Raw genomic sequence first — 25,879 nt, 5'->3', positions numbered from 1 at the left:
GCTAGTGATCTGCTTAGTTACAACGGGTGAGTTCTGATTTATATTTTAGATATCTTTTAAGAGCTATGGTTCGTGTGGTGCTAGAGTAAAGCCAATTAGTGTTGGTAAGAGAGCCCTGATATATTCAAGCTCCTATCCTTATAGCTAGCCAGCACGCTTGTTCAATCAATCTCTAAACGCCTTCATACTATACCTAGCTTCTACATTCCGCCGTACTCTATAGAGAGTTATACTTGAACTAGTATCTATAATTTGATAATGTCGGAAGTGAAGAAAAACTCCCACTACTAGGCACGTGCTAACCGATATCCCTGCATCGTGCACGACCCTGTTGTTACGGGAGCTGCCTCTAGGGTCACGTGGAAGTGTCTAGAGATCTCTCGAGGTGGTTTAGACTAGACTTCAAGTAGGAATTCAATAAGGTTGTAACTGGTTGCAATTCTCGTAACTATAGTAATGAAACTAATGATTGTTCTTGAGCACGAAGCTCTACATTGTAATGAAATCCCATTCCCTTATATAGATCTTCGTACTCTGATGTTGGTTGGAGTTTCTTGGAGCCCTGGCTCCTGGGGACTCCACCACGTGACACTTGTCACATGGCATTCTGTTACCCATCGTAACACCTGTATCTTGCACACTTTAATTTATTGAATTAAAAATTGATTATAAATCCAAAACTATTTATAATAATATCAAAATTTATAAAAAACAAATTCGAGATTAATGAAATATAATAATGAGTTTTTAATGAATTTGAAATATTAAATAGAATATTAATTGATTTAAAAAATAATATTGTAAGATATTAATAATTTAATAAAAATTTATATTGAAATGAATTTATATTATTAAAAATAACTTTTTCGAATTAATTTATATTATTATTATTGAAAAAAAGTTTGAAATTTTGAAAAATATGAAAAATTAAGTTTTAAATACAATTTCAAAAATATATATAATATTCAAAAAAATAAAAAGAATTTAAAAATATTTCTTTATAGATTTTAAGAATCTGAAATTATTATTTGGATTTTAATTAGAAAATTAAACTTTTATATATTAGAAAATCTATAATACAATAATAATAAAATTATAAAAAAATAATAATTAATTAAAAATTATAACTTATTATATTATAAATTAATATATAAAATGAAAAAATAATAAATAAAATAATATATTCTAATTTCTTAATGAATAAGTTTATTAGTTTTTTTAAAAAAAATATTATAAATCTATTTTTAAAAGAATTTATTTTTTTAAAAAAAGTCCTTAAATTTTATAATATTCCTAATAATTTTATAGATTAAATATAATTATGATTCAATACTATAATATATTCTTTTTTTTATTAATATCCAAATTAGTTCTATTTTTAATAAATTCAAAAAAAAAGTCTTTTTTAGAAATATCTTATTATTAATTATATAATTCTAATATTTAATTTTTATAATTCTTTTAATAATTGATTATATATATATATTTAATAAAATATAGTTTTTTTAGTTTTCTAATTAAAATTAATTTATTAATAATATTATATAATTAAAAAAATTAAAAATAATTATAAAATACTTGATTTATAATTAATTTTTATTTTAAAAAAGATTATTTATAAAAATTTAGAATAATATATTGATATAATATAAAATTTACAATATAAAAACTTAATTTTCTCAATTCTTTATATTAAAATATATTCAAATGTATAAAAAAGAAATTAATTTTCGTTATTCCTATCAATAAATAAATTAATATATGATATTTTTATATTAATAATTTTAATATTGAAATTATATTATATATAATAATTATTCTTATATTTTAATTACTTTATAAGAAATAAATAGTAATATAATATATTATTTATAATTATTAATAGAACTTAATAATTGATTAATTATATATTGAATTTAGAATAACGTAGTTTATTAGTATGTGTATTATATCAGTATATACATCATTTTTACTTTAATTTATACTTTCAAATTTATATTATTTAATAATAATTGAATTAATTAATTAAAACTATTCAGAATTTAATAATTTAGAATCTATTATATTATTTTAATAGATTCTTATATTGTAATCTGTTTTTCTATATTTATTATAATATTGAATAAAAGATACTTCCTTATTGAATTTACTCTCTTTTTTATGTTTATTATATTAAATTTGAATATTAATCTTTTGTTGAAATAATATATTAAGAGTTTCTTATTTAATAAACACTTTTTCTTAATATAATTAAGTTTTTTATATATAATAATATTTATTTAATATCTTATTCATTATTCAAAGTGTACAAATCTTTATATTCAAAAGTGTGTTTTTTATAAACTAATTGCTTTATACCTTTAGCTAAAATTAGTATAATCTTGAATATAAATGTAAGTGAGTTTAATTGATAATAAGTTATTCGAAATTTAATTAATATTGATTGAGAAAAAGATTTAATTGGGTTGTAAGGGGTTTAAGAGATTCATTGATTTAGATTGAAAAAAGGAGGGGGTAAATGTATAAATTCGAATATTTAATTTTGAGAGTATAACTTTAAGATTAAATAGAATTAAATCTATTCCTTGAAATTTTGATTTTGTATTTTAAAAAGTGATTGATTTTTTATATATAGTTTTAAAAGCTATAAATAATTTAATTTTTGAAATATAATTAATATATACCTTAATAAATTCATCAATTTGATTATTATATGAATATTTTAGATTGTTAAAATAGCTAATATTAAGTGGTTGAATTAAATGATTTGAATGTAGTAGTAAATATAAATATATAATATTATTTTCTTTACAATATATTTAAAAAGCTATTAATTTATAGTTTTCATATTTATTTAGTATTAATATTTAATATTTGCTCTTTTTTCGATTTTTAGTATATTTGTTGAAATGTTTCAATTATTTTAAACTTATCTTATTATTTATTTATTTATTAGATATAGGTTTAATAGTTTAGTTCATAGGAAGATTAATTTTGGTGTATTAATTGGAGAAATAAATTTATCTTTAAACTATTAGAAATGAGAGAATAATTTTATTCTCTTTATTTTTGTATATTATTATTATAGCCCATTCTTAATTACCTAATTATACTAATTTACTTTTATTATATTTCTTAATATTAATAATAATTATTGCTATATATATAATTTTTATTATAAAATTTATTTTATTGAAATTATAAAAATCTTTATTCAAAATACTATATTTCATTTGTATATTTGTAATTAATCGAAACTATTCTTTAAAAAGCTTAGAATTTTTATAAAAAGCTTTTTGAAAGTTATAAATATAATTAAAATATATCTTTAATTTTTTATATTATTTTATGAATTAATATACTTAAAGCTTTTCAATAGTTTTTTTTTTCAATTTAAAAATATGATTCATTATATCTTCTATTCTTTTAAATTTAAAAGAAAAACTTTTTAAATTTATATTAAGAATATATAAAATAATCTTTTATTTTTTTATTTTAATAAATTTCAAATTTTATAATCGAAATTCAATTATAGGAATTATTCTATTTATTCTTCGAATAAATATTATATAGTTTAATATTATATAGTTTAATAGCTTCAATAATTAAGAGTATTCTCCCTTCTTTATTATTTGATTATATAATAAATGATTAATAAATTATATATTGAGATTGAAGAGTGTAAATTGAGATAAAAGTGGTGTATATATTGATATAATATATGTACTGATAAACTATGTTATCTTTTTTAAAAGAAATAAAAGTGTACACGATATAGGGGCGTGCACGATGTAGGGATATCGGTTATACTCGCTAAGGGAAAAAATACTCCATGGGTGCGGTGCGGTGCGGCACAATGCACACAAACAAATACATATCTACATAGAGAATGAGGATTACATGCTATCATTAATTCGAAGATATTAAATACGAATATCAAACTGCCTGTCATAATTACTGTGTAGTTGTGATTTGTGACTTTATAATCATTCTCGATGTTTCTTGCCATTTGAAATTCCTAACAACGTTCCTACAATTCCTCAATACCACGAATCAATCGATGTCTTTCACCAAAGCGAACACGCCCCTTCCATTTCAAATTGATTCCATTCAATCCATTCAAATTGACTTCCCCAGGATTCAGCAACTTGATCTTCCATTGTGTAAAGGGAGTAGGCTCGGCATGATCTTTAGTCTCGAATATCGGCTCATCACGTGTCGTACCTCTCGTGCCATTTGAATAAAGATCATATGAGCACCTTCTTACCTGGGGAATACTGGAGAAATGGAAGACTTGGTTATTGTAGATATCTGAATAGATACCTGATGTTGTGATTTGCAGCTTTACAACAACAACGCCACCTTGCATTGCTTCGGGTCTAGGAAGAATTCCATCTAAAGTAGGATCCATACCATTCAGGCGGTAATGAGACCCCTCCACAAATTGACTTGCAAGATGTTTCTCGGTGAGGAGAGTAAAACTGGCAGTGTTATCACTTCTTTTGATGCCATCAATCATTGATTGGCCTTGGTTGGAAGGGAGCTGTGACCTCAGGTCAGTCAAAATTTCTTGCGGTAAGTAGACTTTCGAAAGGAGCGGGAAATTGATTTGAAGAAAAAAGGGTGATCCTACCGTGTTCGATGGAATGTCATAGTTAAAAGCTGACATAATTAGTAAACCTTTGCGAAAATACAAAAATACAATCAAGTACTTACGTTGATGATCACTGGCCCATCTTGAGTCGGCACGTTCTAACTCCATGATAACGGTAGAGAGATCTTGTTGATACTCGACCAAAGGCTTTTGTCCATCGAGAGTAATTGAACTATCGGAAAGCGCCCAATAGCGATATGCCCAAGCCATATTCCGGAGTGACAGGACGACATTGGTTCTCAAAGCCATAGCCCGGTCATAGAACATTGATTTGGCTTCAAGGTAAATAGCTTCTTGACCAACAAAGCCAGCCTTTAATGCTTGGAGATCTGCGATGTTTTGAGAACAGCGAATTACTTCCATCTGTGTCTGAACATACTCATACCCAGATTTAACTGCTTCTGCTTGTGCTTGAGCCAATTGCTTCCCATTAATAGCGTGCTTCCGTAGGCCTAATTGGTACGCACTTGCGCCTGCAACGCCCTGTGAAACCGCGAATAACATTTGATCATCAGCTTCTAGAAGCCATCTATCCCATGCAGCCATGGTTACAATAGCGGCAGCATCAGCGTCCCCTCGACTTGTCCCGGAGATATCCCCCGTGGTAGGAATATTGATGTTTGGATTATTTCCAAATTGTATCAGTGTCCTCACTATAGTATCGACAGAAGGATACAAAGTACCAAGGGCCTCAATGCAGTCTAGAAGAGTCTGTAATGTACCAGAGGACAAAATTTTGTTCACCTGGCCAGCGATCTTCTCTGCTGCGACGACAGCTCCGATCGCCTGTCTTCCAGCTATTGCACCTTGGGCAACTCCACCAGGACTACCCAGACACAGCTGACCAACTGCAATTGCAAAAGCTAGGAGCTTCTTAGCTATCATCAAAATGTTATGTTTTTGTAAAATAACTTACTGACGGTTGCTTTCAGAATCTCGAACACAGCTCTCAACCTTTGCTCGAAAGCCCAGTTACTCAACCCAAGTTGGAAAGCAATCTGTAAAGATTCCAAAGCAAAAACGTCGTTATCAAATTGCTGAAAACAGCTATTAGCTGTTCTCACAGAAGACTCGTATTTCTCTAGTGCTAAGTTGCGCATACTGATTCGCATGTTGTACTCATTAATAGCTTGCGATAACATGATATTCCATGCTTGCATGTGAACATCCAAAGACTGTGCCTTATCCTGAAAACGTTCGAATTGTTGTTCAAATGCTGTTGCAGCATTCAATGCAGCTTGAGTCGTCTCTTTGTATCGATTGAGAACCAACACTGGTGCATAGCTCATATTTTTTCCAGCCATGGCTTGACCAGCTAGTTGCTGACCAAGAGCCCTCGCCTGTGTATTGATGAGAGCATAGGCCTGTTGCCGCGTACTGATTTTTGCAACATGAGAGCATAGTGAAATTGCTATGGAACTATTTCGCCAGAATTGAATCAGACCAAGCTGTAGCTGCGTGTTCAGACTTGCTTGAAGCTCCTTACTAGTGGTAGAAGGGTAGTATCTTTGGTATTCGACTTGCAGACCGTTTGGACTAAAGACTACAATTACTCCAGCATTGACCTTACCGGTTCCTATCTGATCGAGGAGAATACGCCTTGTATTATCACCGGTGGCTACTGTGATTGGCTGGTTAATCACTGACGTATAGATTGAGACGACACATGTTGTCGTAAGACCTCTTGGGACGGTTAAGGTTACTGGACCGTTGGAAGTGAGGACCCTGGAGACAATAAGAATTGTTCCATTATCGTTGGGCGCAATAATGGTAGTTTGGTCAAGGGCAAGAACATCTGCATAGGTGTTTACTCGGCTCATAGAGTGTGGAAGAACCGTGGAAGCATTAAGGAAAACTCCACGGAATGTCGCGATTCTCTGAATGGTAGAAACCAAAGTCAACTACCGTACAACAAAGCCAACACATAAGATCACTTACCGAAGTCTGGTTAACATCTTGAGCTGCTTGTAGTGGAATATTGGCCACGGCTTTCTCATTCGCATAAGCCTGCCACCCAGATGGTGAGTAGGGTTGTGGGATGATGATATTTCTCATGATGCTTCGTTCCAATGATCGAGATTGGTAGAGAAGTAAGTTATTCACCCAACATTGGTTTGCTTCAATAATAGAGAGCAAGCTTTCCCTAAAGTAAGTAAGGAAAAGTCATTCAAAGCGCTGCTGAATCACAATATCACGTTCTATGCAAGGTATCAAGCTGAAGGAGTTAATGGGACATCACAGAACTGATTGGGAAGTAAAGAAAGCCTGAATTGGTCGATGTCTAAGTTACGAGCAGCATCACAAGCTCAGCTCCCCAGAAGTTTAACTAAATTTACGGGTGATTGTGCCAGTGGCTACCTGAAGAAAGTTTGATTGAGGTAAGAGGAGTACTGGTAGGCAAGTGGGCAATAATCGACGTCGTTTCCATGACAAAGAAGGTCGCGATGAATGGTTGACCCCCTCATTTACGAGATTATTTTTCAAGCCGTCCTTATGCGACCAGCTTGATTCGTCAGTCCAACTCTCCAGCGACTGAAACAAATATTGTTTCATTCGTTTGAAAGGGAGGCAAGACATTATTAAGTGGTAACACAAACCCCACCGCTTCCGCCATATGATAATAATCAGTAAACTAACATGAGGGGTCGATTTTCCCTCGTTGCAGTGCAACTGTCGCAAGCAAGTCCGAGAATCTATCAGGTCCCAACGAATTAATCTGCTGTGTAAACATACCGTTGGTTGATTCGTGAATTCCAGAACTTAGATGGACATCCTTGAGAGTACCAACTGGATTCAAAATAGCAACTAGTTCCCCGCATGCAAGATAGCCAGTGAGAAATTTTGCGACTGCTGGGCTTATTTGCCGAGTGGCTTGCGGCTGCAGAGATGCGGGGAATGTTCATTTGCAACGTCCACCTCTGTTTTGTGTGAGCTGTGATCTTCAGTATACCCTCGGACTGAATGAAGAAGTCTTCTTTGACAACTTATCCGCAGTTGATTGTGGGCTGATTTTCAAGACTTCGCATCGCAGAAAGTGCCATGAAAGCCCAACAAATCGCCCAATAACGGAAATAATTGGCCTACATCATTTTTTTTCCGCATTTTATGCTACTGACACATAGTGAGGGAAGTCACAATCGCAAGCCTTGGTACTCATAGCCATCAGTGGAACTGCGTTTCATCCCATCAACGCTCACCTCGATGCTACCACGCAACCCAAAAATTCTCATCTCGACTTCCACATGTGTGTACGTCCAAATTTGAACGTCGCCAATAAGATGGTGATACTTTCTGGCTATCCAAATTTTTGGCTGGTTGCCGCTCAGTGATATGCTTCAACTGGTATGCTGCGAGAGAAAGCTCGCATCAATCATCTTGCGTCTCTTCTTTATGTGTGAGCTGTGTCACTCATTTTTGCAATGAACATACCAACTTTTCACTCATAGCTCCGTGTATCAAGTGATGGTGAATATATGGCCAAGACTTCAATCACTGAGGTTCTTGAGGTGTTGAGGCTAAATTTATATCATATGCTAAGCGGCGTTATAATTTTTCGACTATTCTTGAATTCATCCTACAATTATCACCTCATGTCGAGGAACACAAGCATCCCACCGTTTCACTGCTTGTGATGCAAGAGGACATAAACATGTTTTTATAACGTGGGGATTTCCAAACCCATGGAGACTCATAGCCAGCCACAATATTTGAGAGTTGAATTTCGATCAATGATTGTGCGACGACCAGTGTACATTGGTATCAAATTCTCGTTGAACTAAGACCATTTAAAAGAGGGAAGACTTCATTGCTCCTCTAGTCGACATCGTAGACGCTTTTATCAATATTATTTCTAAAAACTATCGGAAATTTCACCCTTTTCCAACATCCTTAAAATTCATTAGTAAACATGTCGTTCGATCCTTCAAGACCAATCGATGACGAAAAGGTCTGGTTCCCCAAGGGGATGTTCGTCGATAATCGTGCTAATTCCAGATTTGGCTTTGATGCCAGCGATGATGAGAGAGCTTTCATCTTTAACTCTTCCGATATGAAGGCGCTAAATCGCTTTCTCGGAACGGGCAGATTACTCCCAACTACACGCAATGATTATCTACGATCATTGGGCATTTTGAGTACTGATCCACTCAGCACTGACCTTGCGAATGAAGTGGACAGTCTTGTGACGACTTATACCAAGGTACGTATCGCAGTTGAGCCAAAATGTCTGCCAAGACACTGTGATTCACGGTTGTGCATTTGATGAAGATTTTTTGCCTTGAAATACTGGCTAATACATACATTATCTTATCTTGAATATAGATCAAAGTAGACAGTGTTTACTTTAGAGATCATACATGGCGCAACATCGTCGACATGGCAGCACAAATCAGAATTTACGCCACCATGTCAGGTGGAACCGAGGAAACTTCCTATACAGTTCTTATGCTAAAATGGATCGGTGACTTCCACGACGAGAACAACAAGCCCAATCCTGACCAAGCAAAATTAAAGGAACTCAAAGAAGGTATACAATGGATAGTCAACGAAGAACTTAGGGTGATCAAACAATTACAGGCTGGAGCACAAGCAGCACTTGCCGGCTTGCAAGGGTTTCATGGTCAATGTGAACAACATGAAGCTAGAATGAGAGTCAATGCTACTTCTCTCGAGGCTCAATTGGTCAGAGAGGGTAATGATATTGCGAGTATGCAGAAGAAGATTGATGCGGCTCAGGCTGAGCTGGAAGAATACCAGGCCAGGATTGATGGAAGTAAGAAACTTTGAGCTTCTCATTCCCTCTTGTGGATGATGTACTGACTCGATTCTATTGTGTCACAGAGAATAAAGTCATAACCGATGCTCCCAAATACATGTGGGTGTAAGTCCATCGAATAAAGCTCCTTTTGTTAAACTTAGCTAACCAAATCCAGCTGGCCAGTTGGAACATTCATCGGAGTCGGTCTCGTTCAAGCAGCCAAGAACGAAATCAAGGGTATGACAGCAGCCATGGAACAAATCCAAGCCGTGATGGATGAATATGAAGCTAAACAGAAAACTGCTTCTCGCTTGCAACTCAACATCAGTTTTGTCAATGTAAGTGATCAATCCCTCTATATTTGCCCACATCCCTAACTCGAATGCCTTTCTTAGAGCCAAGTCAATAATCTCACCGGCGAAATCAGACCCGCAATGCGCACCCTCGAATTACTCCAAGGTGCATGGAAATCCATGGTCACCGATCTCGAAACCATCAAACAATTAATCGATAATGATACTGAAAATATACCGCCCATGATTCTCGCGAGACCGCAGATGCAAAAAATTGTGAATGAGTGGAATGAATTGAGAGATTTTGGTAAGTTGAGTTTTTTTTTTTTTTTTTTTTTTTTTTGGAGAACTTGCATATTGGATTGGATTTCAAGTGCTGATGTGTGTTTGCAGCGAGTAATTATATTCTAAATTCGTATCTGAGCGAGTCCCCGGAAAATGTAAGTGTGCAGCAGTATATTCATCAGTTGGAGACGAGGGTTTTTGTGGCGTCGAGATGTTAGGAGGGAGGGGAAGGGGAATATTATTTGAATTTTGTTTTGTTTTGTGCGGGGTGTGTGGTGGGGAGATAGTGATGGAGATGGAGATGGAGATTGGGGAGATGGAGAATGTGTTTGTGGGATTCCGGTATTGGATGGAGGATATTGCTATGTCGTATATTTTTTGCGTCTTGACTTTTGAGCAGGCGATAGTTGTGATTAACTTACTTGCAATGATTAGGGTGCACTCGCTGTGACAAGTATGTCTCCGCTGACGTTCCATGTGCTATGACTATAATCATATCATTCAATGAAAACTTGCATAATCAGTGAGCACAGCGAACCCATCCCTCACGACTCAGATATCTCGATACTTTCCTTCGGCAGCTAGTATCATTTCCCACGTTTCGCATCAGTCTCATAGATCGATATGATGAACTCGAAACTAGTAACTTATCCGCGAAACCAGCGCCGGAATATACATAATTGAATAGGTGGGTGGGTACAGCTGTTTAAACTTTTGCAGAGAATTCAGGGAGGATGGTATGGAAATATCAAGTCGATTGAATGATTATTGCTTGGTCTTATGCTTAATTGCCACTAGGTAGCTTTCTCCCTCCTTGGCGAACGATGTTGTGATGAACTTCGTTTACTGACCTAGAATACTTGCTTTGGTACATGATCAGAGGAGGCTAGTAAGTGTCTATTGCACAATTGTATTACCACGTATGAAGCAAAAATGAAAGTCGTGAATCAGTGTATGAGCAGTATAGTATCTCGATTCAGCTATCTAACCTAATGTTGTGCCAAGGTTCGTTGTCGGTATCTCAGAGCTATATGTCTTAAGTGTTCCATGAGCAGCACCCCCATCAGTCTCTTTGAAAAGGGACTATGCGATACTGGAATTCAAGCCTGTTGTATCCACAGGAGAAACTCAGCTTCAAGAGTGAGTACTCCTCACGTGACAGATAGTTGGTACCACGTGACGTTTCTTTCCTCCTTGCCGCAACTATCGTATATCGTAAGTAACGGCACGCATCAGGAGAATTTGCAAGTCGACCAGCCATTTTTATATCCTAGCCATGAAGTTTCCCATATCCAACTCAGGAACTTTTTCTCTCAAAGTTTTTCAATCATCATCAATCTTTCAAACACCACTTCCCTGCATGACCAATCTCCACATTCCTAAATTTCCACCCCAGCCCGCCGCTTTCTTCTCCTGTCCTATTGATGAAGGAAACTCCTTCAAATTTAATCTTTCCACCACACTATATCCCAAATCCAGAAACTTGCATAATCTCAACCATTTCTCGCCTCTATGATTCTCTTGCTCGTCGAGAGCAATTTCTAATAATCGTCCTTCCTTTTTGAGCGAGCTGGTCACGGAATCTGATTGTTCGGATTGAGCGATTGTGATGTCCTCGGCTACATTGACGTTTGAGGTATATTGCGACCATTTACTCCACGTAGCCAAATGATTGAGCCAGCTATTAGCACAGGGTCTTCTCTCTGCATCAACTTTTCCTTCGTGTCTCCGCGACGATGAGACCGGGACGATGAATTTGGTATTTGGGTATTGAATCATGAGCTCGTTGGATGCGCCATCCATCGAGAGTTCGGTAAATGTATGAGTACTGAGTTGTGGTAACGAACTATTCAATGTTTCGGCGGAGATATGTGTGTATCCTAAAGTTTGGAGGGCATTTCCCAATGCTGAGGTACTGGATGCGTAATCGCTGAGGATAAATATGCTAGGATGCTGGGGAGCTTCGATTTGTGTGGAAGTAGCTGCTAGAATTGGGAGGAGCCCAGTGATGAAGGGTGAGAAAAACATTTTGACTTTTTTTTGGATCGGTTTGAAGTGCTGGTAAAGGGAGCTGTTTGAATAAAATATTCAGATGAAGTTTCCTGAGAATTTGAAGAAAATATCCAATTTTGTATATCTTCGAGTCGGAGATGTCACGTGTGTGGTGCCTCGTTATCTGAAACGGATCGATCAATGCAAATGTCAATTGATCAAAGTATAAAGCGAGCTAAATTTTAGAACAGGTTAAAAGAGACAATGGCATATATTGAGAGGAGTCGCTCAAAGATATACTTTACATTGACCTTCCCATCTAAGAGCTCCTTCCATCAATATTGTCAAGGTACCATTGGGAGAAAATGACATTTCCCCTGATTCAGCCAGAAAGCGTCTGCTAAGTGAGCCCTGCACCGCGTGTTGACATCGGAAGTCGGTGCTTTAATTTACCATGTTTATGCAACGTCTCAGTGTTATTAATAACATTGTCATCCTCCAATCTTGAGTCTTTGGGCTTTATCTTTCTTACGAGGCGGAGGCGGTTCTGGTGGATAGGATCAGCATCTGATGGGAATTCGAAGGATTGTGATTTGTAGATGTGATGAGCTAGATCTATGGAATACGCGGATACGGCGACACGGACGGGGAAGGGTTTAGATGTGGATTATTAGTGGAGAGAAGCATTTTTAAGGGTTCTTTGAATTCTTCCAAAGTTCGAGAATGGAGGTCTTAGCCGGTATATAATCCACATCAGATATTAATTGCCGATATTGGATCAGCAGGCTGTGTCTAGGCTATTCGTGGTTCCAGGTTGAGATGAAACAGTTACAGTGGCGAGAGTGGAAAGGAGGGACCTAGAGCGGTGTAAGCTAAAACCTCTTGAAAGAGAGGTTGAGGTTGAGGTACGAGAGGTATGAAAGGTACGAAAGAGTACATACTAGGATGCTATTTATGGGGTCATGTACCAAATTAATTTGGACCCTGAATTCAGGGGAAGAAGATCTAGATGATAGGAAGCACCTCGGTGAGAAACAACCAATGCGCCAAAAGAAAACTGTATATTAAACTTTTTCCTGCGTACGATAATCTAATGGAATAGATTTGAGGGGTTGATAGCCTCGCGATAGTATTGCGCCAGTATCTTGGAGAGTATCTACATTGTTTCAATGACCGTGAGCTAAACTATTAATATGGTGGGGGATCATCCGACCTCATAAAGATCGGACAGATGGAGTCGCCTCAATGAGAGTGAACAACAAAATCCTGTCGTTATTAGTCTGTAAATAATTACCCGAGGGAAATCAACGGCGGTTCGTGGATGACAGCAGAATTTATTAGCCTTGGAGTCTAGAGTCAGGAGTCTGGAGTCAGGAGTCTAGAGTTTGATTTGGTTAGACCCAATTCCAAGTATTGAAAATTGACTGGCGAAATATCGACAAGGGCATGCGTGCCTAAAGTCGCACTTCATTACGATAGAGATCAATGTTGGTCCATTACCATCATTTTATGTAACTACCGTATTCTTTCGAAAAATTCCTACAGAGCTAGCAAGGTTCATTACTTTAAGGGTAAAGTGCTTCAAAATAGAAATATTTAGCAGAATTTCGAGGCATTTGATGAATAATCTGGTAAGGAGGCGAATCAGACAATTCCAGTGTATACTGCAACTCTAACTTACGAAGAGCTTAAATATTGAATCCTTGCTAGCTCTGTACGAATTTTTCGAAAGAATATGGTAACTTATTATGCCATTTAATCAACTCAGTAAGCTATGATGTGCCCAAACCAGTTCTCGAAGAAAGGTTTGATTGTTTTTCGATGGACGATTGCTCTTTTAGGGTGATGGTATTTGTGCGAAACCCCATATTGATACATTCCGATGGCCACATTTTCCATCACACGAATATCATCTGCTGTGGGATAAGCATTCGAGTGGCGCGAAATATCAACACATATTTCCTTTTACGCTCGACCTATCTAAACCCTTGGATCTTTCTCGTAGCTCTGATCTTCAGATTTTGTACTAGATAGTCTATTCGGACGAGAAATTGGTCGCCTGGTCAAGCCGTGCTCGAAGGAAATTGAGAAGTATCATCTCACATTTTGGACAAATCGTGGACGTGATCATATCGAATCTTGAATTGTTGTAGATGGTCGATTGGGCATCAATATACAATATAAGTATCAGTTTCGAATGTGATATCATCTCTTTCTCGAAGGTTACATTGATTGAAAGTGTGAAGTTGTAAAATACTGCTTGTCTTAACCTTAAGGAATTCGATATTTTCTCGATTATATAAGCAAACATCATAGCACGTGCACTATTGGTAGTGGCGGATCTAAAGATTACCATCACGACTTCATCCACTGCATTGCATCAATTATATCAATCACGAAGATTCACATATCCAGATCAAATTGCAAGATTGAATTATCAATGAAGGTTCTGTGTAAACGATTGACTTTCTTATACCCCCATACGTTTCCTGCTTCTGTTTTCCCGTCTCAACCTACAACTTCAAATTGCCAATGACTAAATACATGAAAGAAGATGAATGATCAACATTGAGCCGATCCTATGTACAGACTTGTGGAGATCTCTCGGCTTGGGTTGAAAACCCTAATTGTCCCTGAGGGGAACAATCTATTGGCATTGAGAGTAGTAAGGGTTCACTACAACACAGGTGGTGCCAGAAACGCAAGCGGTAGCTCCGGTCCATCCAGTACCTCCACATTGGCCAAACTTGACGACACCAGCTCCAGAAGTTGGGGTGGATGCGGGTTTCGAGGTTGTGGTTGTAGTGCCTGGAACAGATGGGACGGATCCACTTCCACCAGTGTAGGTAGAGTTGATGGCACCCCATTTGATGTTGGAGAAGGTGACGGAAGAACCTGGAGAGTTGGCTTCAACATCAACTGGGTTACCTGAAGTAGCACTGCATGATCCTCGAGTGACACCTGGAGCGCTTGGGGACTTGGTCGGTGGGTAAGGAGCATCGAGCCACAACATGTTGGCGCTATGGTCATCCCAGATGGACATGACAAGTACCATACCCTTTGCCAAAGCTTTGCTCATTGTGGCGAGACCTCCCTTAGTGGCGAATTCGTTGGTATCGCCGAAAGCAGTCTTTTGTGCGGCACAGAAAGAGTCGGTGATGGAGTTTCCTGGCACTCCAGCGATTGTAGATTGCGAGTTTGGAACCACGACGCCATTTTGAACATAGAATCTTCGGATTTCTTTCAAGGTGCCTGAAGCGGTTCCATCGTTGGTGATGAATTGGGTTACAACGGTGAAAACTTTGTTGGTGTCCACCTTAAGACCTGGACCATAGAATGAAGTGTTACCCTGGCGGTAGGAGTTGAAGTCACAACCATCAGCATCGCAAAGAGAATCGTATCTTGATCCAATACCGCAATCGGTTCCACTGCAGCGAGTCTGGGTGTCGACAGAACATGGATGAGGAGTGTAAGCGGCAGAGATCTTGTTGGCTTCCCAAATATCCATCTCGGTACAGCATGAACCATATTGTCCTGCACCAGCATTGACATCATTACTAGATGGATTCCAGCCTACAGAGTTTGCCTGCGATACTGTTAGGATATGGTGGAGTTCCAAGAATACAAAGAGAATCAAATACTTACTACGCCGTTGATGAATTTGATGTCTTGTGGACATTGAGCATCACAGTAGCCTGTTCCGTATTTGGCACCAGCCTATTGATAATGATTAGCATTATTCCTTGAATGGGGCTTCAATTCTTGAAATACCTTATTGGTTGGGAAACGGGACAATCCTCCATCGGCATCCATTGCAGAAAAGTACAAGGCACCGTTAAGACCACATGGAAGGTTTGAAACGTCAACATCGAATGTGAATTCTTGATTCAAAAGCTTAAGCAACTGGTATTGTGTTGTCGATCCAGCAGCCATCAAATAGGTACGAGAGCCAACGTTGGTGTTTGCGCCCTTGGTGACGAAGTTGAGTTTGAGCGAATTACCACTTGTGGTGATTCCATAAACTCCAGAATAATCCGCACCATCCAAAGCACAGTTTGCAGCACAAGTTGCTCCATCAGGGCAGAGAGTTTTGTCCCAAGTATTGCCTGTGTAGCAATTGGTAGAACCAGTGGTCGAGTGAAGCCATCTCCAGTTGGCGTCGACGACAATTGACGCACTGGAGGTAGTACAACCACTTGCAGTACATTGACTAACACTGAGAGGAGGGTGAGTCTCTGTGGTAAGCGTACCGACTTGTTGTGCGCGGGCGGCCGCTAGAAGAGAAGTGAAGGCAAGTACTTTCGAAATCATTTTGAATGGATGTTGATGATTGTGTTTGAGGGATGTAGAATTACTGACAGCGAAAATAGATTCATTATATAGTCTCCATCTTCGCCAAGATATTCTCATCACGTCGGATATATCTCATTGAAGTCCATTATCAAAGCTCGCTAACCGAGATCTTCAGAGGCAATCGATGAATATGGAAGTACGGGCAGACAGCCGGTCGATTGAGGCAGCCGAGTATGGTAGAAAGATGATTTGACGTGTAATTTGCTCTACTTACTCAATCTCAATATTGAGAGCGGGCTCTAACAGCTGCCCAAGCCTGTGCTAATCACGGATATTTGCTGCAGGATCAGCAATCATATTCGGAGCGGAGGAAATATATCCGCGAGGAAAAAAGTAATGGCGAAGTTACTCAGTACGAAGCAAATTTGCATGGCATGTACCTAGGTAGATTGGTTATCCTTTAAACGTTGCCGCTTTCACAATTGAGACACCTCGGCTTTAGCAAGATGCTAATTTACTATTAGGATTTATTCCCAGAATCGATTATGGTAGTTAGCACGGCGACGATGCTAGGATTATTTGAGTTTATCCGTTTCGCTAGACTGGACAAATTGACGTCTGGTGATAAGCAGGATCTTACAATACATTAAATTGTTTTTTGTAAGATGATCCAATAATGCTCGTCGTTGTGGAGATTGGCTTGCATATGATCCAGATAATCCGGGGACGCCAATAAGCTTAATTAATTATCCGGGACATACAAGACCACAACCGCCGAAAACGACACCTCAGATTCTGCATCGAGCCTCCCCACATTCTCCCTGACATATTGTGGGGTCCCCATCAAATGAATTGTAGATTATTGGGCGTCACCTCGGATTATGCGGGGAGGAACTAATTCCAGCTACAGCTTATGTTTCAAAGGAATTGCGGATCTGGAAAGTCGCCAAACAGGCTAAATAGAACATCCGAAGTGCCACAAAACGCACCCATGTGCCGCCATCTGTCCGATACAGATATTTACCATGTGGAAATTGCATTTCAAAGATCACCAATTGATGATTGTCCTTCAATCCTTGTTATCTCAATTTCGATATAGTATTTGAGGTGCATGATGCATCTATCAATGCCAAACAGTGTTATCAGAAATTGCCTTCATGGTGATTTTGCACTGCCCCGAGTTATCGATAGTTGAGAGGCTAATTGTGGATTCCATTTAGCTTTCCTTGTAAGCGCCTACCAGCGGACCGTCGAGCCGCTCCGGATGTACCTTAATATACACATCAATCGACTAAAGTTCGGAGGCGAAATGCTTGGCAGGAAGTCACAGTTCAATATTTTTATCAGTCTAGTACAAAGGTACTTTGAAAAGTGGATTATATCACATTCCTACGGAGAGTTGGTTCCAGTGGAGTAAATTGAGGTCAGATTTAGTACCCACCTTTCACCGAGTGCCAGTAACATCTACTCACAACCAATCATGTTACGATTCAAAGCCACACTGAAAACCTACTTCCAGCTCAACGCAGGTATATCTACCGAGGCAGAATTTTGAAGAATATTATCGGGTCCTCTTTGTCCTCGTGACAAGAAAACAACTTCGATTCACGTAAAAGATACGATGCCAGAAAAAGAAAAGAAATAGATCTTGTCTGGCGGAACTAAGAAATGCGTGCCAAGAGCTTTCCCATCACAAAAGAAGTTACATTATCTTGAGAGTTTCTTCAACCTCTAGCGCTACGAAGGAACACATAATCAAGGTATAGGACCATGCCAAGAATATCACCTGCTCTATCATTCATAGCTGTCGACTCTTGCCAGCGATCTTATTCGGCTCGGGATACCCGCCTTCCTATCTCTCATATCGAAAGGTCCATACTGTCGTCTATGAAATCCCTCTCAATGAGAGCCAAGAATTAATCAACAGTCTAGATAAACACGAGTATCTTCTGGTAATCAACGCCACTTCCACTTTTTCGGCAGCAGCAACCGATACGTTGAACCGATGGCTTTGAGCTGAAGATCTCACGAAGCTGCGCGTGGAGCTAGACGAAAATATCATGTCAGGAACCGAATGAGAATCTGGGGTTGACATTCGTGTATTTGGCGTAAGCTGGATAATGTTTTTGGCGGCTTTTGTCGGCATGTGCACCCGAATGGACAATTATTTGGTATCCTTTCAATATCTTCCTTTCCCTTATGTTTTCTCCTTCCTCTCTGTGACGTATGTTTGTTGATCATTCAGTTGTGATCTTTGAACATCTCCTTCTCCAATTCTCATCGTGATGTGAAGAGATGTTTTCATTGATCAGAGCGACTCCGGGAATGGGATGAATTACACAATTGATATACTATGCTTCTTGTGCCATCTGTTATTCAAGAGTCAAGAAAAGCATTTGCTCGAGGGAGTTATGTGTGTATGCTTCACTACAAAATCGTACGTACATCATGAATGCACATGCTTCAGGAAGAACACGCTCTGGTTATTATGTTGCATGTCTCAATTTTTGTCACCTCTGACTTGATCGTCGCCGCTTTTTCATTGTTGTCGTTTGCGATATTTGTGTTGTCAGAAATATGTTGATGGTGTTCATCGCATGTGGTTTCGAAGGCTTTCAAAAGATTGATTGCACTTCAGGCATGCGTCGAATGTTTCTTATATCCTTCTGGTTTTTCATAACCTTAATATTTATTAAAAATTTTAAACATACATTCGCTTTCTTCCATTGTTCATTTAGTCATTCATTCCGTTGCTTCATTTTTGGACCTTCTAGATGCTTGAGATGAGGTCATGGGTCAAGTGTTGGTGTAAATTTCCGTTGTTGTGTGTCCGGTGCATTTGAAAAAGGCTTTCAAAGAGGTATCGCTACAGTCTCTTTCTCTTTAGGCCAGGGGGACATTCGTTATATGTTGTATGACTATCATTTGATCGATCCAAGTGAGACGACGGTAGATGAAGTCGTACTGAAACAGTGTAAGGGTTCGTTATAGTCGATCTATTTGACTTATTTTATCTAGTTCTAGTCCAATATATGCTTGAATAGCGTGTACACCTAGTTATCAAATAGTTCTTTGTGCTCTACCTTTGTAGATGATTCAACATCATGGAAAGGAGCGAATGTATAAATCAATCATGTGAATATAGATGGCTAATTTTTTGAAGAAAAACCTCATCTATAAATCATCTTTGTATTTGAATGAATATATCATTCTGATTATCCTTGCTGTTTTAAAAATAGATTATTGTCGAACCAATGATTCGAAAATTTATTCGAACGACTCCTAATGTTCTGTGACGGACACTTGGTGTTGTCCCAACTAAAAATGTGGTTTTTTTTTGGGACGGACATGCTGTGGTGTCACACTAGTAAGGTATTGGTGTCACTGAAATGTGATTGAGAAAGGATTATACTTTTTCGACCGATAATACAATTGATATGATAGAATATTTTTTTATTGAGTTCATGGACTAGCTTTGTGTGGCCCTTACAACTAGCTCTATGCTTTCGAGCATTCGATATCTCTGGTCTTCGTGATACTATTTTCTCTCCGTTTTCAACGCTCCTACTTGAGTATAATTTCCATATAAAGTTCTTTTTGTCTCCAGATACTAACTGTCACCCACTAAATTCTGTGTCATGAAGGATTATATTAATTGATAATATTGGGAGACAACTGCTGATTAGGCACGTAAGGAGCGCAGGTATTCAGTGCCGATGTTATTTGATGGAACATAAATGTATGTATTACTTTCTCCTAAAGTTCCGAAGGAATGACCGATTCCAGTAACAATCTGCAGGTACCATTGTAACCGCGCTACAAGAAAACCACAACAGTTTTGCTTTCACCAAAATGGCTTTATAAAATTCCCCACACACTCGTCTATATCAAGCCTACCAAGTACTAGGCATGACACTTAATCGTCCTCCATCAACCACAATAACTGCGTGAGTACAATAAGCACCAGCTCTTGATGTCAAAAAGAGAATACATCCTGCCATATCTTCTTCGGTGCCTGCCCTCTGTAATGGAATCTGATCCTTAGCAAAAACTCCGTCACCAATGAGCCCGGCGGCCATTTCAGACGGGAATACTAAACTCGATTAGCATCATCCTTAAGAAAACGCATTGGGAAGATTCTAGAAACTTACATCCGGGGGCAATAGTGTTACATCTAATATTATACGGTGCTAATTGTGTACCCAATTGTTTCATCAAATGTGTAGTCGCAGCTTTACTTTGACCATAGATAAGTCCACCAGGTGCTTTTCGATTGAAGCCACCGATAGAACTGGTAGCAATGACTTGACTCTTCTGCTCGACATTGCCTTTCTTATTTCCCTTATCTAACAGATCCAAGAAAGCCAGAATACAAGAGAGGACAGCTACAGTATTCAACTCAAAAGTCTTGGTCATTTCCTCCATACTAGCACTTCCCCACGAGGAAGCAAACTCAGAAACTGAAGTAGATGGGGTAATGGGTTTTGCAGCCTGAGGACCAGCGATACCGGAATTGGCGATTAAGACATTGATATATCCTACTTCGGACTCAATCTTCGAGACGATGGAAGCTACTGCTTTTTTGTCGGTTACATCACCCACGATTGGAATGATATTTCCGGTGTCTACGGAAGATGCGGCGGATTCAAGAACTTCTTTTCGGCGACCGATAATGTATACTTTTTCGGCACCGTTGAGAGCGAGAGCACGGGTCATCATTAGACCAATACCTGAGAATTGGTGTTAGAGAGGTAGATACCTAATTGAGTTGGAGAAACCATACCACTACCGCCGCCGGTGACGACAGCTACGAGTCCTTTGACATTGAACAAATTTCCTGCTTGAATTGACGAGGTTGCCATGTTGTTATTTAGTATGCTGTGGTGTGGTTTGATATAGTATGATATATATATAAGCAATTCAGAGCCTGCTGGTTAAATAATGATACATCAAGTAATTAGATAGAAAAGATAATCTATAAACCGTTTATGCTATTTATGTTATTTGCCCCTCATCAACATCATTCGATTAAAGGGCGTTCGCTCACTAATCATCAACGGTTACACCCCACTTCCCGACCTAGCGAATAAACCTTTTCATTCTGCCCAGGGGTGTACCAGAAGCGAAAGCGGTGAACCCACCCCTGCTATATTTTTGAGCTCTCCATCTTGCACTAATTTTTCGCGCTCCGAAATTATTTGTTCCATCCAATTCGTTTTCAAAGTATATTTTCTGTATCAAAAACTTCAATTCCTTCGCAATTGACCCATAACATAATACATAATGCCTAAACGTAAGCGTACCTCTGCCGATCAAGATGAGTCTCTTCCCTCCACCGACCGCGTACGCAATTCCCGTCAAAATGACTTCAACATCCATCTCATCTCCGCCCGCAAACAACTTCGCAGCGCACTCAAAACCGCAAAAGGATTCGAAAGACAACGACTAGGGAAACGATTGACAAACGCGACTAAAGCAAGCGATGCGACGCAAATGGCGCGGATACGAAAAGAAATCGAAGCGTTGAAAACAATGGATTTGGATAAAGTAACGGAACAGCGATTGGCAAGAGGACTGGGGAAAATAAAAGTTATGAGTGAGAGTGGGTTTTTGCCTCCGGGATGGGGGCAGAATGGTGAAGGGGTGAAGGGATGGGAGGGAGAAAAGGGAGAGGAGGATGTGAAGATTTGGAATAATGTTGTTAGTGGGATGTGGAATTTTAAGAATGTGAAGAGTGTTTGGGAGGGGGTAATTAGAGGGAGTTATATGAGTATGGGAATACCAGCACCGGTTATGGATAAGGGGAAGAAAGGGAAGGATAAGGTTAAGGAGAAAGTGAAGGAAGATCCGAAGAAGAGCTCGAAAAAGAAGGCGCGGGGTGAGGGTGAGGATAGTGATGTCGATATGGAAGATACGACACAGAAATCGTCGAAGAAAAAGGATGAAGAGGATTCATGGGAAGGTTTTGATTCCCCTGGTGATGACGAAGACGAAGATGATTTCGAAGATGATGAGGAAAACGAAGGAAATGTATCAATGGACGAAGAAACGCTTTCAAGATATGACGCTCTATTAGGCGCGTCTTCAGACGAAGATTCATTCGACGAAAAAGAATACTTGGAGAAATACCCCTCAACCTCGAAATCAAATCCCCGCCTCTCCCTCTCTCTCTCGCCAACCCCATCACGGTCACCATCCCCCGTCCCCTCAATCTCCCTCTCCGACTCAGAAGACGACCAACCATCCATCCCCCGTCGCAAACCCTCTCCCTCCCTCTCCCCCTCCCCAGAACCCCAACCCAAACTCAAAAACCCCAAAAAATCCATCACCACCCCCACCGAATCCACAAAAAACAGCACCTTCCTCCCCACCCTCATGGGAGGCTACTGGTCCGGCTCCGAATCCGCCTCCTCCCTCTCCGACACCGACATGAAGCCCGTCGTGCGCAAAAACCGCATGGGTCAAAAAGCCCGCCAAGCACTCTGGGAGAAGAAATTCGGCAAAGGCGCAAAACACATTGCGGCCGGCGGACTCTCGGTCGAGCAGGAACGCGAAATAAAACGTGCGGAGAAGAGCGGGCGCAAAGCGAGAGATCTGAGTAGAGGCAAACGAGGCGATTTTAGAAACGATACAAACAATGCGAATATGATGCAGGTGAAGCCGAGAGAGAAGGTGAAGACGAGAGATGATGTGGGCGTTTTGCATCCGAGTTGGGAGGCGGCGAAGAAGGCGAAGGATGAGAAGGCCAAGGCGACTTTTAGTGGGAAGAAGGTGGTTTTTGATTAGGGGGAGAGCAGTGCCCATTGTGGGATGAGTAGTATGACGTGTATCGATATTGAAGTGATAGCTGGTATAGAAAATACCCTCGCGTGGATTACGATATTTTATTACCTATCATAGTAAAGCAAAGACAGAAAGAAAGATCAATTCAAGAGAATGAAATCAAAAGTATTTCTACTGCCGCCTCCCCTCCCATACCATTCCCTCCAATCTCATCTATGATTCTGTGGATAGGTACTAATCATTACACCCTCTTATCCGATCACAATCATCACTATACTCTCAACTAGCCAAAGAATCTAATGTTTATAAACCTAACCTCCAAAACCAACTTCGCTTCGCAATTGGATTTTTTTCAATACTCGCTCGCTGTATAGAAATTTATTTCCATATTTCAGTCTCTCTACGCACTGTCTGTAGTCTAATATTCATTGACTCTAACTCTGAATCTGATATGAATCATATCATGTATAAGCTTTCGCCTCCCCTTTCTCTCCCCCCCCACCACCCCCTTCCAATCGGCTTTTTCGTTATGCATATGTGTATAATCCACACTCCCCATCATGATTATTTTCCACATTACTCATTCCTCATTATTCAATCCAGATCAACCCCATCCATCGCCTCTTCCAAACTATTCAATGTCTCATTCACGTTTCCCTTCCCGTCTTCCCCCAACCTTGCGTTTTGTTCCAAAACCCCTGGTTCCACCGTCTTCAGTTTTTGATTCAATTTCTCCCCCTCCTCTTTCACCTTTTGCAAATCCTGTACTTCCACCTCTCCCTCACTCCCACTCACACTTCTTGTCCCCCCCTCACTCTCCGTCAAAGGCGGTGTAACTTCCCCACCTACCCCGCTCTGTACCCCGCCATCCCACTTTCGTTTCACATGATCCAAATTTCTCTTCAACATGCACATTTCCAACGCGATACCGGGACCAAATGCACAGCCTACGATCATTTCCTTGGGGCCTCTGCTATTGGGTGTAAGACCATCCATGTCTTTACAGCGTAAACGATCCAAGACACTGAAAATGGTCGCGCTCGAGGAATTGCCGTGTTTCATGTAGGTATCGTAGGAGGCTCTCATGTGCTCGGGGGAGATGGACATGGCCTTTTCGACACCGGTGAGGATAGTGGCGCCGCCGGGGTGGAGAGCCCAGTCAAAGTCGGCGGGGTTGCGGTATTCAGAGGGGAAGGAGCGGAGATTGGAGATCAGGGAATGGTAGCTGGGTGAGACAGCTTCGGCAGCGAGTTTAGGGACGCGTGGGGAGAGGATTACTTTCCAGCCTTTTATGGGTATTCAAATTAGTCTTCTTTCTCTCGATTGTCGCACAAAAACTGGGTGAATATGAACTTTTGTGAAAATAAAATATCAACATACCAAGCGGATCAACATCAAACCCCAGATCATGTTCCGTATCTGGAATCATCTTGTGTTCCCAACCCAACAAATCATAAACACTCTCTTCCTCTCCCATCCCACCAATCCCATTACTGAGTACACACGCACTCGCACAGTCGCTAAAGAGTGTAACACCAATACGCGTCTCCTGTAATTCATGTACACTATCCAGTTCACTTCTTACCAATAATGAACTAATTTCCAACGCCATAACTAAAACTCTTGCTTTTTTCCCTCGAAAACTATGTCCCAATGCTAAGTTTGCCGCGGTTCGTAAACTGGCAAGACCACCGCTACATCCGATTCCATGAAGGAGCACTTTTTCAACCGGTTGGGTTATTCCTAGAGCTTTGCACACGAAATGATCGTACCCAGGATTGGCGCTGTTGGTACATGTTGTGCTGACTACGTGGGTGATATCGGAGGGATCGAGATGGGCTTCGTGGAGAGCTTTGCGACAGGCGGTTACGGCAAGGGCAACGCCGTCTTTGAGGAAGATGGAACATAGTTCGGCGATTGTGGGGGCGCGATTCATGTTCGCCATAGGGTGGTCGACGGTACCGATTGCGGAGCGGGTTTCAATGCCGGTAAAATTGTTGATTGTGCAAACTTTTTTCATTCTGGGAATTGAGGGTTAGTGTGAGGTGTGAGGTATGAAGTGCATTTTAGAGAGAATTGGACACTGGAGCTTCAGGACTTGAGGGGGATTGAGAGAGGAGGGGAGAAATGGAGAAAGGGAAAACTTACGCTGGAGAGTCCGGATAGTGACGTTTGGTTAAAGTATCTAAATCTGCAGGTGCCAGTAAAAATGGAGGGTATTCGACTCCCAACCCAACGATTGAAAGATTGAGATTCCCGAATCCATTTTGAGTGGTAGATTGTTGTTGGGCGTTTTGCCCTTCTGTGTCGTTCGACATGGTTGAGAGGTGTGAATTTGAAATTATTTTAATTTTTGTCAGAGAATACAAGGCCAGAATTGGTGATTATTATCGAGCGAGTGAGTGATGTTAAAACAAAAGATAGAAGTATCTAAAGAGTGTGATTGTATGAGTATACTGAACAGCTTATAATATAAAACAGTTGTAAGTTGTAAAGCAGGGAAGTAGAATACATACCAGGTATCTTACGATTGATGAGGTAAACGATAAGGTTGAAAAGGAAAGCCGAGGTTGGGGCGTGAGATGTATCAAAGTAGCTGACCAGCCTTGTGAATGCGAGTAGGTCCCTTGATATGAGATGGGAGAAGGACGTGAGGATTTATGGTTTATGAGAACCTTACTACCAAGTAGATTTCCAATACCTAGTCCCTTGAATTTAATGAGATGCAATTTGGATGCGTACTTGTTATTGCTAATTATTAGATAGACGAGATAGATAGGTAAGGTTACATACATAGGTATCTACTTGAAGGAAAAATCGGAC

At 39.5% G+C, this 25,879-nt stretch overlaps 7 protein-coding genes across 7 annotated transcripts; 2 read left to right on the top strand and 5 right to left on the bottom strand.

Annotated features, from left to right (window-relative positions):
* Positions 1–4,030: 4,030 nt before the first annotated feature.
* EAF01_010821 (uncharacterized protein) lies at positions 4,031–6,709 on the bottom strand (the record flags this gene model as incomplete). Its single annotated transcript, XM_038919078.1, has 5 exons — positions 4,031–4,543; positions 4,634–4,662; positions 4,717–5,517; positions 5,571–6,531; positions 6,593–6,709. The coding sequence occupies 5 exons, from the start codon at positions 6,707–6,709 to the stop codon at positions 4,031–4,033; spliced, it is 2,421 nt and encodes an 806-aa protein (XP_038765361.1).
* Positions 6,710–8,561: 1,852 nt separating this feature from the next.
* EAF01_010820 (uncharacterized protein) lies at positions 8,562–10,206 on the top strand (the record flags this gene model as incomplete). Its single annotated transcript, XM_038919077.1, has 6 exons — positions 8,562–8,852; positions 8,975–9,425; positions 9,494–9,533; positions 9,586–9,748; positions 9,806–10,010; positions 10,097–10,206. The coding sequence occupies 6 exons, from the start codon at positions 8,562–8,564 to the stop codon at positions 10,204–10,206; spliced, it is 1,260 nt and encodes a 419-aa protein (XP_038765360.1).
* Positions 10,207–11,329: 1,123 nt separating this feature from the next.
* Positions 11,330–12,016, bottom strand: EAF01_010819 (uncharacterized protein; the record flags this gene model as incomplete). The annotated part of the gene is made up of 1 exon (XM_038919076.1): positions 11,330–12,016. The coding sequence occupies one exon, from the start codon at positions 12,014–12,016 to the stop codon at positions 11,330–11,332; it is 687 nt and encodes a 228-aa protein (XP_038765359.1).
* A 2,611-nt stretch (positions 12,017–14,627) lies between these two features.
* On the bottom strand, positions 14,628–16,291 carry EAF01_010818 (uncharacterized protein; the record flags this gene model as incomplete). Its single annotated transcript, XM_038919075.1, has 3 exons — positions 14,628–15,566; positions 15,626–15,697; positions 15,752–16,291. 3 exons carry the CDS (start codon positions 16,289–16,291, stop codon positions 14,628–14,630), a joined length of 1,551 nt encoding a protein of 516 aa, XP_038765358.1.
* A 3,875-nt stretch (positions 16,292–20,166) lies between these two features.
* Positions 20,167–21,135, bottom strand: EAF01_010817 (uncharacterized protein; the record flags this gene model as incomplete). Its single annotated transcript, XM_038919074.1, has 3 exons — positions 20,167–20,366; positions 20,425–21,003; positions 21,057–21,135. 3 exons carry the CDS (start codon positions 21,133–21,135, stop codon positions 20,167–20,169), a joined length of 858 nt encoding a protein of 285 aa, XP_038765357.1.
* A 421-nt stretch (positions 21,136–21,556) lies between these two features.
* Positions 21,557–23,059, top strand: EAF01_010816 (uncharacterized protein; the record flags this gene model as incomplete). Its single annotated transcript, XM_038919073.1, has 1 exon — positions 21,557–23,059. The coding sequence occupies one exon, from the start codon at positions 21,557–21,559 to the stop codon at positions 23,057–23,059; it is 1,503 nt and encodes a 500-aa protein (XP_038765356.1).
* A 591-nt stretch (positions 23,060–23,650) lies between these two features.
* EAF01_010815 (uncharacterized protein) lies at positions 23,651–25,374 on the bottom strand (the record flags this gene model as incomplete). Its single annotated transcript, XM_038919072.1, has 3 exons — positions 23,651–24,342; positions 24,437–25,077; positions 25,205–25,374. 3 exons carry the CDS (start codon positions 25,372–25,374, stop codon positions 23,651–23,653), a joined length of 1,503 nt encoding a protein of 500 aa, XP_038765355.1.
* Positions 25,375–25,879: the final 505 nt, after the last annotated feature.

This window comes from Botrytis porri (genome assembly GCF_014898465.1).
Source record: "Botrytis porri strain MUCL 3234 chromosome Unknown BPOR_018, whole genome shotgun sequence".
In the NCBI taxonomy this organism is placed as follows: Eukaryota; Fungi; Ascomycota; class Leotiomycetes; order Helotiales; family Sclerotiniaceae; genus Botrytis; species Botrytis porri.
The sequence above is the reverse complement of the archived record's forward strand: the minus strand, read 5'-3'. Positions and strand labels throughout refer to the sequence as shown.